This window comes from Capsicum annuum, chromosome 3 (genome assembly GCF_002878395.1).
Source record: "Capsicum annuum cultivar UCD-10X-F1 chromosome 3, UCD10Xv1.1, whole genome shotgun sequence".
NCBI classification, from domain to species: Eukaryota; Viridiplantae; Streptophyta; class Magnoliopsida; order Solanales; family Solanaceae; genus Capsicum; species Capsicum annuum.
Window position 1 is genome coordinate 247,868,994 of NC_061113.1, and position 15,887 is coordinate 247,884,880.

General features: G+C 33.9%; 1 protein-coding gene across 1 annotated transcript; it reads left to right on the top strand.

Annotated features, from left to right (window-relative positions):
- The first annotated feature begins 272 nt into the window (after positions 1 to 272).
- LOC107862421 (protein PUTATIVE RECOMBINATION INITIATION DEFECT 1) lies at positions 273 to 7,343 on the top strand. Its single transcript, XM_016708002.2, has 9 exons — positions 273 to 846; positions 2,071 to 2,177; positions 2,258 to 2,430; positions 3,042 to 3,350; positions 3,690 to 4,656; positions 4,734 to 5,436; positions 5,512 to 5,792; positions 5,876 to 6,542; positions 6,743 to 7,343. The coding sequence occupies exons 1-9, from the start codon at positions 412 to 414 to the stop codon at positions 7,130 to 7,132; spliced, it is 4,032 nt and encodes a 1,343-aa protein (XP_016563488.2). The 5' UTR covers positions 273 to 411; the 3' UTR covers positions 7,133 to 7,343.
- Positions 7,344 to 15,887: the final 8,544 nt, after the last annotated feature.

Sequence of the window (15,887 nt, forward strand, 5' to 3'; positions counted from 1 at the left end):
TTCCTTTAATGAAATTAAGAAGATTTTATTATGTTCTTCTAATACTATTCTTAACATTAAATGACTAAATAAAATGTATTTACTCAAATTTATATTTTCAAAATATAGGGCTAATTTAATAAAATAAATTCCTAATTAATATTTTTTTAATAGGTGTGTGGATCAACTAATATGAAACGGAGTAATAGTTTGCTAAGTTCAATAACCATGCCTAAAATTAATGAACATGAATTTAGGCCCTCTCCTTCACATATAAATTACGGGAAGTATGACCTAAATTCAGATTAGAAATTAGAACTAAAGGGACCTCTTGGTTGTCAGTGTATATATATTTCGAATTCCTAGGCAAAAAGGGTAGCCTTAGCATCTTTGTTTTTCGCTCTTCACTCACGCACACAGTACAGCAAACAAATGTATTTCGCCACGCCTCACCTCCACCACTTGCCACCGTCTCCACCGGTAACATGCGCTCAAGGCCATAGCTCGACTTTGATTATTCTAACCGATGAAGGCGGATCAATATGCCTGCTCTGTTTGTCCAATCTCATTTCTAATCCGATATCGCCGACTGTTCACGTTTCATACGTGCTTTCACAGTTATCTATCGCGCTTTCTCAACCGAGTTTTCGCCAAACCTTCTTCACATTTCACTCTCATTTCCTAATTTCGCCTTTAGTCGGAGTTCTATCTTCCTTCGATGATGAGCCTATTGCCAAGCAAACTATGGATTTGATTATGCAGTTGTGTGAACCTCCGGATTGTGATGTGCATGCGGAGTTTGTGGCTCGGCTTGCAGATCGTCTTTCTAGTGGCTCTTTAGCTTGGAGTCGGAGACAGCTTCACACGGTAACCTTTCCTTCTGTAATAATTTTTGAATTTCCAATTTATGGAACTGTAAAATTGAGAATGGATCTGTTGAAAGGTATAGATACTCGTACTGATTCAATTTGTTTGGCATAGTTTGACTTGACACAAAATTTAAGAAATGAAGTAAGACTTTTAAAACTTGTGATTTTTTAAACATTCACTATTATTTGAGTGACTAGAGAACTTTTGGAGCTTGTGCTCTTAATCATGACAAAATATCTGTGTGGCAACAAAAACTTATCATTAAAGAAATATAGAATTTGTGTCAGTCTAAAATGGACTAATAAGGAAATAAAAGTGGAATGGAGGAGGTATCTGGTTTTCCTAATTTCCTCAGTGTGCCTGTGCAACTTCTTGTGGTGGTGGACAACTGATTGTGATCAGTAAAGTTTTCGGTAATCAAAATGATTTTGAATTTGATGATCCTGTTAAGATTTCTATTAAAACCGGTGTTGGCAGTATAGCTTTATTACAATTAGCTCTTCTTCAATCCCGAAGATAAAATACAGCTTTTATCCAGGAGTAGCTTTTCCACGGTGATTTGGCACTGCTATCAATTTCAGTGAGTCACTGACATTGACTAACAGCAGAAGTTTAAGCGCAGACATTGTTGCAGATTTGATTGGAAAATCACAGTCAGGATGAATCCAAAGAATATTAGTTTTAGCATTAGCGGCTAGTGGAAAGAAAAAACCTGTTTAGGTAGTTAGTTCAAGGTTCAGTGTCAGTGTTCATGTCCATAGAAAAGTCTGTTGTTGATGAAAATACGAATGTTACCTTCTCAAAATAAAATAAAATATATAAGATGTTACGAAATAAGCAAATAAAAGATGGGAGAAACTATAAATAATGTTGAACTTGTGAAAATTTTGAGTGGACTTTAAAATGGCACCATTCATAGTAGCTTCACACTCTATTTGGTGCCTGCCAGCTGCTGACCTCGATGTGCAAACTGCTCATTTTTGAGACGGTACCCTTTGTATGTGATTGATTTCCTCATTGAGAAGCTAGATGAACAAGAAAGAGGAAGAAGTTACACTTGGTCTTTTTCTGTCTTGGAATTATTTGCCTGATATCTGTACAATATACATTGGATTTTAGTGAGATAACTTAGCCTTCACTTTGCACAGCAAATTTGTAGTTTCTATATTTGCAGAAATATGTCTTCCACTAACGTGTGCTATCTGACCTTTTTATTAATAGCTTCACTGCTTAGGTCTTCTCTTGGATTATCAAAAAGACCATTCCTATTGTCTCGAAGAAACGGATGCCCTCATTTTCAATCTCGTCAGCGGTCTTCACTTGCCCAGGTGACTCTTGAAACTGAGTCAGTGGCTATCTCATTTTACCTTAAACAGAGCCCTGAAGGTCAATTCCATCTTGAGTACAGTGAAGATATTCAAGGAGAAATCCTGTTCGTTCTTTACAAATTATTCCTACTCAACGTGTCTCAAGATAGTGAAGATCCTCCCAGTTTATTTGGCCATTTCCCGAAGCTCCTACACTCTGCACTGGCAGTTCTCATGAAAGCTCAAAGGGATGATGTTCGCTTGAACTGTATAGGTAAGCTTTAACATTGCCCTTTTCTTCTTCTCAAACTTTAGCATCTGTGAAATTGGTTTTCCAGTGAATATCGTGACAGTTTTAGCATTTCTGTTCTTGGGTTATTGCAAAGAAAGAGGGGTATATGGTAATAATATCTGACTTTTTTGTAATTATATTAGAAGGGAACTAGTGAAGTATGGATGATAAAAAGCGAGAATGCATGATAGGAATAACCATATGTCTCCCCAAGCGATCATTTGAAGCTAGAGATTTGTGGCTCGTGAGCCTAATGTCGGGATAAACAGGCTCCACAAACAACTAATTGTTTGTTGTTAATTCTGTTCACACCTTGAATATACTCTGGCTGATAAAAAGTTTTTCGTGTATATTTGCTGCTGATTCGACTATCAAAGTTCTATGCACTCTTCACCAGAGCTATGATAATCTCTCTTTTCTGGCTTCTAAAGCCCCCTTCTCCCCTGTATTCCCCCCACCCCCAACTCTCATAAGGAAAAGGAAAAAGAGAAAAAAGAAACACAACAGAATAACCAGCTGCTGATGTTGGAGTTTCAGCAAGATAATATCATCTCTCACATTCATCAAGTCAGTAATACTGTTTGTCTATGCAGCTTTCTTAACAGTAATAATGCAAAGAGGATTATTTCAAACTACTTCTATAATTGGCTCAAGGAGCAGGAGTTCTTATGATGCTGACCACTTGATGGAAACAAATGAGCAGATACCAGATGGACCTCTAGCTATCTTGTTTGCAGAGGCAGTCAAGGGCCCCCTGCTTTCTTCTGATAATCAAGTTCAAATAGCAGTGCTAGATTTACTTTACCTTTATCTGTCGAGGAAAGATGTCTTAGAAAATGAAATCCAAGTATTTGTTGAAGAGAACATTGCAGACTATGCGTTTGAAGTGTTGAGATTGTCAGGTAAGAATATCAGCGATACACAGTGCCTAAGCAGTTAGATTTATATGTATCAGTTTCATTTGAAGAAATGAAGGATGAGGGCATTGCGGTCGCACTCTATTTTTGTTTTTGTTTTTTTCTTTTCAACTAAACGATCTTTGAATTGACCAATTCTCTGGTGATTACAACGTCTTCCTACAATCAACAAATTACCATGCCTTCAATGTTTGTTGTCCATATGGTTCGACAGTATCTAGTTCTCCGACGATAATGTGCTAGAGAACATTCTAATTATTTTAGGTCAGATTATGCAATTAATGTTGTTTTTAATGCCTAATGAAGTAATTTATAAATTTGCAGGATGCAAAGATTCAACAATTAAATCTTGTATTCAGCTTCTTGATATTTTAGCAACTGCTGAGCAAGCATTTAGACAGAGACTTGCAATTGGGTTCATGGCCCTGGTTCCAGTTCTTCATCATGTTGCTGAAATTCCTTTCCACCCTGTACAGACTGAGACACTCAAGCTTATTTGGAACTCTGTTGAGAACTGCCCAGGGGTGGTATCCAAGTCTCAGGTAGAGGAAATAAGCCTTTCCTTGACTGGGATGCTCAAGAAAAATCTTGACGGAGAAATAGGCATGCTTCCAGAGACATTAGCTCTGGTCTGCTCAATATTTGTTGCACTTATGAAATGTTCATCTTCCTGTGGGATTTCAAGTTTCTTACTATCAATTCAGGATGCATCAAGAAATTGCATCTTAACTTGTTTAATTAATTATGGCAAATATCCTGGTCAACTTTTGAACTCTCTTTACCTTCTGAAAGAGGCATATTCATATGGTTGTGGGATGAACCCCTCAAGCTCAATCAACACAGAACTCAGAAGAAGCATTATAGATGTATGCAAAACACATATATTACCTTGGTTTATGAAATCCCTACATGAGATGGAAGATGAGGATATTCCAGCTGCAATACTCGAGAACTTCTATTCCATATTGCTACACGATTCAGACACTGAAACCAAAATATTTGCAAATGTTCTGTTCACATCTTCCTGGTTCTGTTTTGCGTATGGATGTTTGGGTTTTTTTCCTTCTGAAAAGATGAAAAACAAGGTTTATCTTATTTTTGGTGTGATGGCAGATATCATTCTTGGGGTTGATTCTGGGCGATGCATTAGCGATGCTGCTCCACATCTTCCATCTGATCCTATAGATTTGCTTTTCCTTCTGGGCCATAAAAGCTCCCAAAATGTTGAATTGGCTTCTTGTCAACTGGCAGTTCTGCTGTTACTATACATCAGCTCGCTGTACGACGATCGGTAAATGGTTGTCTTACTCTTCTGCATTTTCCTGCTTATGTTATCATCCCTCATTTGAAATCTCAACTCCTTTCCAGAATTGCAGATGATAAGCTTGTGTTGGCTTCACTGGAGCAATATATTCTACTTAACGGCAGCGAAAACATGCACGGAGCTTCGGTGTTGGGAATATTGATAAATCTCTATGCACTCTACAGAGGTTTAGCCAAGGTGAGCTACCAAATCCCCTATAGCCCAGAGGCTGAAAGGATTGTGTTCCACCTACTTGCTGAGAAGGACTGGGATTTGCTATCTACAAGAATCCACATAACATCTATGAAATGGTTGTTCCAACAAGAGAAAATCTGCAATGTGCTGTCAGCCCAGCTTTTGAAATTTTGCAGATGCAATTGCTCCAATGCAAGCCAGATAAATATCCATGGTGAAGCCAATCAGACGATAGATGTGTATGTTATGACAGAACTTGTAGCTTCAGGGGATAACTTTTTAGGTATGCTCATGGTGTTCCTATTGGGAGAGGCTGGAGAACAATATTCCAAGTGTGACATTGTTTCGGTGGTGAATACCATAAAACATATAATAGAAATCTCACCAAGTGCTTCAGATCAGTTCTGCATGCATGGGATAGCTGGTGCAATTAAGAACCTGTACTATAAGTTTGGTCATTCTTCATCCTCAGATACTTTCATGGCCACCTCCGAACTAGTATCCTGCATTCTTCAAGCAGTACAATCTGAATCCCTCTCCGATGATGAACCCTGGGTTTCAATTGTGGTGAAAGTATAGTACTAACTCTTCTAAAATACTGTTTGCTTCCAGTTCCTCTTAGTAAATAGACCTTTCCCTTAATTACAGATTGTTGACTACTTCATCCCCTCAATAGCTGTAGATGGATGGACCCCAGGAACTCTTATATCAATTGGCATTCTTTCTATGGTTTTGCACCACTCAGTAAATCAAGTGATGGTTGAAGCTTCAAAAACCATAATCCTTAGTACTCCTTTGCTATCATTGGTTAATACCACTATCGCCGATGCCTGTTCCAAGGGACCTTCTCTAGTTGACCAGGATGAAGGAACAAGATCTGGAGAAGCTCTTGTCTTTGTGCTTTCACTGGTTTTCTTCTCTTTGAGAAGGTAGATCCGTTCCTTTAACACACAGTTTCTATGCTTTCTTTTATTTTGTTTTTAATTTAGAAACTAATAGCTTATTTTGCTAGCCTACCTGCCATTTTACCGGGGATTATGGACTGCCAATATCTGTTGGATCCTACCAACGTCCCACAACCCTTGTCCCATATTAGTATACAATGCCACGACTTGTGCAAGTTATTGCATTTTGGATCTATTCCCATAAAGTTACTTAGCTCCCAATGCCTGCTGGAGTTATTCAGCAGAATAGAAGATGAGAGAAGTAGAAAATCAGACACACTAGAATTCAGAGCTGATTATTTGTTGTCTATAATGGCTGTTTTAGAAGGGCAAATATTCTCAAGTGACATGTCCGTAGCAATGAACTGTTCCCTCTGTTTGTGTATGCTCATTGGATGGCAAGACGTGGAAACGGAAGTATCAGCTATACAAAGGAACAACTGGTGTCGGTTTATAATAGAAGAATTAGTGATGTCTTTGGCAGCACCATCTTTGATTTCACAATCTTTCATGATCCATCACAAGCCTGCAATTCATATTGCAGTTGCACTGCTGAGTGGGAAGAAAGTTCCTCAATGGATGACGTCAATCTTCGATGAATCTTGCATATTTGCCATTACTAGAAACATCACAAATTCTAATTTGAGCGCTGAGCTGGTGTTCCTCTTTAGAAAGTTGCTTAATTATGGTGTTCTGAATGATGAACATATTTCTGCACTAAATCAACTATTCCAGGTAATAGATTCTTTATCTTAGAAAGATCATTGGTTCCTATTGTGACCTAGCCTCACGAATTGCTTTTAAAAAAAAACAAGAAAAATAGCAAAGAACGAAAAATGAAAAGAGAACATAGTTCTGAATTCTGATTGCCAAAATTCTCTCCAAGGATTACGATCAAAGAAATAATGGAATTCCATAATTATGTTCGCCTGCAGGAATGCAGAAAATGTATCTACACAGACAAACTTCAACATGCTGAGGCAGAGGAGAAGACATTGAATGTAGCAGCTGCTTCAGATTATTTAGGTAAAGTTTGTCAGTTTCTCATTAGCCTCATAACGACTCAACCATCTAATGGTATGGAGTCTACAAGATTTCAAAGTGGGAAATGGGAATTGTTGGAAGAAATAGACTTGTTTTCAAAATGTCTACAGAGGGATGATGTAACAAATCTGCAAGACCACGGGGCAACACTACGCCACAGCAACAGGGACAAACAGACCCCTAAATACTTGGAGCACTATGTGGTCCCAAATGCCAAGCAATGGCCAACTGTGCCAGTACCATTAGCACCAGGTAGTGCTGCCAGGAGCTCTGCAACATAACACCTATCTATATAATCAAAAGGGATGCTACCAAAGAGGATCATGGATGAAGTTGTCTTTTAATTTCTTAGCTATGTAATAGTCTGGAATCTCCCTCAATTCTTGGTTTTTTTCTCTTTTTTTAGCTTGGCTACAGCTTTCAATAATTGTAAGTTGTTCTCTATCTTTCAATACAAGTTAGTTTTTTCCAGATGATTAAGATTATAATTCTTGAGCCGGGGGTCTTTCGGAAACAGCCTTTCTACTTCATCAGAGGTAGAGGTATGGACTGCGTACATCTTACCCCCCAGACCCCACTAAGTGGGAATACACTGGGTTTGTTGTTTGTTTGTTTGATTAAGATTATAATTCTAAAAAGATCTTCATAGCAATACTTTTTGGATAGATGGACAATCTGTTTTTGCAGAATGACAGCCAATTAAGATAACATGGATTTTGCTTACGGATCATTCATTGCATTCTTTCTTAAGAGTTAAGTGACTTCTTGCCCCATTAAGTTAGTTTTTTCTCGGAGTGCACAACTGCACATACATCTTTAGAAAGAACAATTGTTATTTCCTGTTTTATCACTTCTAAACCTAACGGGTAATGGCATCTGCTAAAACTATTCCTATAGCTGTCGCTGGAATAAAGCTAAAAAATCTTCCCTACAATACAGGCCACATGGAGAAGTGCAGCGTAAAAAATCCATCTGCATTTCTTCCAAAGATGATAATGAAAACTACTACTTCCGTTTCCATTAATTCGACTCTATTTTCTTTTTGAATGCCTCAAATTGTTTGACATCATTTTATTTCAATTCAATTCTTACAGAGTACAAGAAATTCTGATTCCTAGATCCTTTTGGGGTTTTTATCTTTCTGAATGTGATGTTTTATCTATCTAATTAATCTTTTGATTGCTACTTTAATATGTTCTTATACTTATCACCATAATACTGATAACATCTTAAACTCGGAAGGCCATTCACGTCATGTTCACAGAAAGAGTAATTAATTGTTCTACACGTTCGTGCTTTGTTAAATGCTAAGGTATACAAAGCTTAAATTGGAAAATCGAATGGTAGCAGATGCCTTTTCTTCCTTACTTGAGAAAAACATGAGCCAGGCAGGCCCATCAGGAAGTCAACTATAAGCCCAACTGCCCACGCTGGCTGGACTGGTACTCTGGTAGCTAGCATTAAGGAAACAAAACAAATCTTTGATAAATGATGATGGTTTTCTGGAAGTGAACATACGAAAAGCTAAATAAATTGATGGGACCATATTACTTTATAGTTTCTCCCGTGGACGTAATAGTCCTAAAGCTCCTTGCATGAAAAAGATAGTCCACCAATAATATAATACAATACACCTTTTACTATACTTCTCATCCTTATTTGTACACCAATAATGATCAAAGGGATCGGATGAAGGACCCCCACTCCCACTCCCACTCCCTCGCCCTCAGACTTGAGGACCCTTCCACCACTTGGCAAAGCTTCTTTGCTTTTGCTTGTATAACGAATTTATTAGAGTTTCTCGAGGATATAGCGAAGGGAGAATTGGTTTGCATGTATGACACTAGCATACTCTTTTTTGTTTCATGACCTTTTTTACAAGAGATTTAAAAAATATTATTTTCTAATATTCATTTTGTAGGTGGACAAAAAATCTTAATTCCTCAATATCAGTAAATGCAATTTTTCACCCCTGGACGTAGATGCACATACATTGTCATCTTCGTGAGTTATATGTTATTTCAAATAAATATTAATTCACAATCACAAAATCCAAGGGATCCAAAGGGTGCATAGTTTATACACGAAGTTTCGTCCCTCAGAAATCAGGTATGGAAAGAGAATATGATACTCCAATAAATAAAAAGACAAGAGGATTTGGAAGATGGGAGTGGTCCCTGTGAGGCGGTTATCCTGTTAAATCATAAAAAGCAACACCCACGTCCTCTGTCCCCATTTACTCCTTTTATTCCCACCCTTCCCCCTTGTAGTGTACAAAGCTTTTAATTAAGTCTATTTGTTTTTTATTAAAATTTTAACTTTTAATAGGTTTGAATAGGTTTTAGTTATTCAGATCTGAAACTAAGTCTTAATCATTAAGAGCAATGATGGAGTAAGGATATTCACTAAAAAGGTTCATAAGTGAACATACAAATTAATCGAAGGGAGTTCAATATGTGTATATATAGCATAATTTTCTACCAAAGGGGTTCGAATGACCCTCCTCAGCAAAGGGTATATCCGCCACCGATTAAAAGATATTCTTGTGTTGGATAATATTTATCACCACTATATTCATAATCATCAGTCGCCACCACTAACCACGACTACCACCGCCATTGTCAAGCACCACCTAGCCACCAACCATCACCTCCACCAACCACCTCCACCATTCACAATCATAATTGTTACTAACCACTATTTTCATTCGCTACCATATCTACCACCTTCATAGTTTTAATTATATCCACCACTATCGCCATCATCAACGTCAACGCCAATGCCAATACCACCACCACCATCATCAACCACTATCGGTCAATCCCAACTACTAGCCAACTCATTTATCACAACTAGCGGCACCACTAACATATCATCATCATCCACTATCAGTTAATCCCAACTACTAACCAACTCATCTATCATAATTAGCGTCGCCACTAACTACCACTAATATATCATCATCATCCACACATTCTTTGCCCACCACCACCGCTATCATTGTCACCGGTATCGCTGCTTCTATCACCTTTTCAACCACCATCATCGTTAAAGTATATCTCTACTAATAATCATCTCCACCATCGCAGCTAACAGCATCTCCAACTACCACCAATACATCATCAACCATCATTCATTCATTTTTTAAGCTATCACAATCAACACCTCCAACTATTAACATCAACTAACTTCACATCACTACCATCGCCACTATCAACCGCCACCATCATAACAGTCACTACAATACCAAACATATTCACAACCATCGTCACCAACATTATTAATCACTAACATAAAATTACCACCACCATCATCATTATAAACCCTCTCCATTATCACTAACAAATATAAGTATTTTTTCTATCAAACAATAATTTTATTGTATTAAATTAAATATTTCTCTAATATATGATTATTTTTAATTTGAATTACATTGTTTATTATATACGCAAATAAATAAATTTTTCATATTCAGACGTCTGAATCTTAATAAAAATAAATGCAGCCTTAGGCTAGCCTAGCGTATCTACAGATAGCTCCTGATAAATCATTAGCATATATAAGTAGTATTTAATAAGCTCATGATTTCAGGTTTTTCTTTTTGGATGAATCAATTCTTCAATTTATTCCTAGTTAAGGCTGATTTCTAAATTACTTTATCAATCTCCTCAAGTTTATTTTATAATATAGTATTACCCTGTCGAGATTCTTGATCTATTTCCAGTCTTCTACTCTTGGTTGCCTAGAATATTTTCTTAACTTTTTTCTCGTCATTTGGGCACCAAAAAGACTTTGCACTAGGAAAAGAAAAATATAGTAACAGTTTTCCCACAAGTTTACTGTGCCGCTTACGGGGATATATGGATGAACTCTTCATACTTAACCATATGGTCCATATATTTTCCTTCATTTGGAACTATCTAGCTATTTCATTACAAGGAAGTGGAATATGATCCACATACATGTGATATGCTTATAATTTTGGAGAAACAAGTAGAGTATATTTGCAAGATGCAGTCACTGCTTCATTATATTGTTATATTTTTCCTTGTTTTTAATAGTATTATTTAGTTCACCTATGCCACTATCATGACTAATAAGATTTGTTTCTTTTAGCTAATAAGTAACTTTTTGAACTACCAGAATGATGCATGATCTTGACATATCATAAAAGGTGGGAAAAAAAGTTTTAAAAAGAAACCTCCAGGAGGAAAAAAAAAAAAAAAAGTAGCCCTATTATGAGTTGGGTTGAAGATTCATAAAAGTGCTTACAGCCAATCTAAAATTACAATTTCTAACTAATTAATTATGAAGTTAGGACCATCAAAACAGTACCTTTTTTTTTAGCTATAAAAAAGGATCTATAAGGGGAGACAAATTATTTGGTATCTTTCAAGAGATTTTGGTGCTTTGTGAAGTAGTCCTAATCGATTTTCAGTGGAAAATTGGTTGTCATACTTTTGCTACGTTGATCATTAAGAGTTTTATAGTCAGCAAATACATTGATTTGATGGTGACCCTTGACCTTATTAGGGTCATCACATGCGTCTCACTTATTTTTAGGTAAGTAAATAACAAAAATAATAATGCTGGAGCAAAGATAGATAACTACAGCTTTAGATTTCATTTTCATGCTAAGCAATTAGGGTATCGTTTTCGTGAAATTTTGACTTAGCTCTAGCTAGAAGGCTTAATATTTCCCATTGACTTGAGATAAAAAAAATACAGTACCATTTATTCCATGGAAGGCATCAGATTGATTGGACTGCATGTCAAAAATTATGAGTTTGTAGATGAGAAGCATTCCGCATTAGCATGGTACGAAAAAGGACCACAATTAAGAAGTATTACGTAGGTATCTACTTTAATGCAAGTATTACTGACAAATTCTTGTAGCTAGGATATTTTGGTTCATCGGTAGTGATAGTATTCAAGACGAGTACTTGTTGGGTAATTATCACCTTCTTGTTTGTATAATTGTCAACACCAGATAAAGTTTCGTTATCCTAAAAGAAGGTATAGGTAGGTAATTAGGTATAGGGTCGTAATTAATTATTATAAGTTATTTATTTATTAAAAAATTAATAATATTTAATTAAAAATAGATAACATATCTGTCTAAATTAACCCTAATTATTCAGTGATTTATTATATTACCTCTAATTAATTATTTATATATTAGAATTAATAATATTTAATTAAATTAGTGTATATTTATGTTTATATCTCATTAATATTAAATTTAATGTCGAGCCGTGGTGACATGGCTATGCTGGCAAAAAGAAAATGTGGAAGTGAGCCAGCAATACAATCATTCATAACTTTAGGTGTAAGGTTCATGGAATAAATTACCACCATGGGATTATTACCAGAAGACTTATTATTCAAAAAAAGCTACAAGAGAAAGCTCCTTTTTAATTTTGCTAGTGTTTCCCCCAACTAAATATTTTCAATTCCGCCGAAAGATTCACCTTCTTCTTTTGACTTTTATCACAAAATCACTTTTCAACCAAGTGGAGAGAACTAATATGCAAAGTTAATTACCCTCCCTCCAAAAAAGAAGAGACGAAATAAAAAAGGGGAACTGACTTTTACCATGATGCTCCTTTTTATATGTGTCTCTGTTTCAATTTGTTTAGTGAAACAATTTTTCTTTGGTTACATACATTTTTTAAAATATTTGGATTAATAACTATGTTACTTATAATAATTTCATATAATTTCTAAATATGTAATATTACTTCTAAAAACTTTATTGATATGCATATTTACGTTGAAAATTAACTACATAAACTGAAACTCCTCCAATGCAAATTCCTTCACATAAATTGAAGCAAAGCAAGAAATTTTAAACATAAAATGTTGAAATATCTTAAATATTAGTAACCCCCAAAATTTAAAAGATTGAGCTATACAATTCACATATATAATACTAACATAATGGTATGTAATACTAAGAATAGTTAAACCACATTGTATATGTGAATTATATACTTCAAAAATATACAACGTATATACTTGTCGAATATTTTGTTAATATTCTTTTTAAAGAGCTAATATGAAGTATAGTATTATATAACGAGCAAAAATGCATAAGAAAAAGCGAATCACCGATGCATTTCAAAAGAATTACCTGGAAAATACTTCCTCCGTCTCAAATTATCCATTCCAAATTTTCTAATTTGATTTCCCATTTTACTTGTCTATTTCATTCATCAAGAAGAGACAAAATTTTTTTCCATGTTTTACCCTTTGCATTAATTATTTTTTTTTTCAAATTAAAATGTAAATATCATTTATTATGGGTACTATGGTAAACTAGACATGTTATTAATTATTATTCTTAATTAATATGTCATCTCAATTTGAAACGAATAATTTGGAACGGAGAGAGAACCTATTTTAAAAATATTACGATACATATATCTATTTAGGGAAAAATATTTATAGAACATACACTTGGCTGCAGGTATTTATGTCGTACACCTACGGATAGTATGCGTCGGATAATTAACCACTGTGTAAGATGTAACGTTAATCTACCAAAATAAGAATTTTTTGACTGCTTTATTAAATTCCATGTTTTCTTTTAGTCATCATAAATCATAACAATGATAATAACAATAATCAATAATAACAGCACCACAGGCCCAAATAATAAATGACTCTACCAAAACCCCAACGATAAATACTGCGCATTATTACCAGCTAGTACTACTATAACATTAGCTGCTCAGCAGCGAATTTAAATTTAATAGGAAAATAAAATCTATAATCAGTGACGAAATAAAAATTTTTATTGAAAAGTTCAGAAATAAATATATGAACTAGTTAGAGTGGGTTCAATATCTACCATATGTACATAAAAATATTTTTAACCATATAAAAATAATATAAAAAAAATATAATTTTTCATTGAAGAAAATTCGAATGAATTTCATGGAGCAAAAATGACTCTGCCACTACCGACGATGATATATTTAGTTAATTTCATAAATAATTTTTTTTATGGGGAGCAAGCTATTTTCCATACATAAACCTTTGATTCCCCCAAAAAGTTAATTGCAAAACTGTAATGACAATAAAATAGCATGACAAAACTACCATATAAATTTGGCAGTAATTGTTACTCCTTTCCATTTGCTAGTCCTACTTTTCTATTCTCCACTTCAAAGAATTTCTCTTTTCTTTTTTGATACTTTTTTCGTCCCAAATTATTCATGTTAAATTTTTTAATTTGATGTTTTATTTTACTTATTTTTTTTATTAATTAAGATAATTTTTTTTCATGTTTATCTTTTGCATTAATTATTTTTTCTTTAAATTAAATTATAAATATTATTTAATAGAGATACTATGATAAACTAGATATGTTATTAATTATTTTTCTTAATTAATGTGTCATCTCAATTTGAGACGAAGGAAGTATTTTCTTATTTTCATTTTTCACCTAGCATGCTTAATACTACAAACTAAAATATATTTCAATATATTTTATCTAATTTTGATTTAACATCACAATATTAAACATCCTGTTTTTACTTTTTCAATTTTGAGCCCAATTAACTCAAAACAATCAAATTGAAACTTGGGGTATACAGTGACTTTTTTTGGAGAGTTCCTATTTACTATTCCTAGCTACAAAACAAGAAGTAAAAGTAGAATCTTCTACACTTTCTCATTGTATAGAGGAAGAAAAATAGAAACTGAATACATCAAGGTGAGATCACGGTGGAGAATTCTTCAAGTATCAACAAAAAAATATTCGAATATATGATGCAAGTATATATGAGAAAGATAAAAAAGAATGTGTTGGTGTCCTTTATTTTCCTTTCTATTTTGTCTCTTCTTTTTGTGCAAACCCAAATATTCTTCCACTTTTTTATTAGTAATTATTTTTAAGCTACAAGTCTCCTCAATCATATTAGTTAAAAAAAAAACTCACCCACTTTATATTCTTTTAATACACTGATAATTTATTAGTTTGTTGAACCTAACTGTTAAAGCCAGCAGTATATTCAAGAACCAATTTGCCATATTAATAAGTAACTGTCTTTTCCAAGAGGTATAGGATAAGATAAATTAAAAGGAGTTGTTTTGTATTATAATAGTTGACAGAACCAATATGGGTTGTGGTGCACTGGCTGAAATTGCTCTATCCTTAATTAAAGGTCGACGATTTGATCCTAAATATGAAGAAAATTTTGTTGGAAGCGCTACCATCTTAATGGACCCTGCAACGCGCGATCCGAATTAGTCGAGCTTCAATGCGAACATCGTACACCGAATGAAAACCAAAAAAAATAATAGTTGATAGAAACAATTTAACAGAAACACGAGGTGCATTTCCCTTTTAATATATGTAGTAGGAGTAGGACTATAATAGGAGAAAATTACTCTATTCGTTCCTAACTGTTTATAATAATTTTTAAAACTAATTATTTCAAGTTCATTTTACTTTAGAAATTGAAGATAAATTTATTTATTTATTTATTTATTTATTTTTTCACTCTATTCTTAATAGTAATTATTATTGAAGGCTACAAAATCTTAATTATAGGAAAATGACACCTGATAAAGTAAATCTTCAATGAAAATGTAATATATCTTAATATATAAATAAAAATAAAATAATTTCTCTTAATTAATATTTATTTAATTAACATGTCAACAGGAAAACATCATTGATAATTTGACTGGAAGAAAATAGTAAATTAACCGACAGAGAGAGGGGTCGGTGATAAAACGATCATGCTTGATTAAAGAAAAATTTAAATCGGTCTTACTTTCATATTGTACTATAATACTATTTTAGTAAATTTTTGTTTTCATAGCTATTAAGAAAATAATATTAAGATGTAAATTATATTTTATTTTTTAAATATTATTAAATTATTCTTAAACTTTTAATTATTATAAAATAAAAATAATTAAGTCTCTTAAAATTTAGTTCCTCCGTTTTATAATAAATGAATTATTGGATTTTGACACACAAATTAAGAAAAAAACATTAAAAATATAAATTTAACACAATTT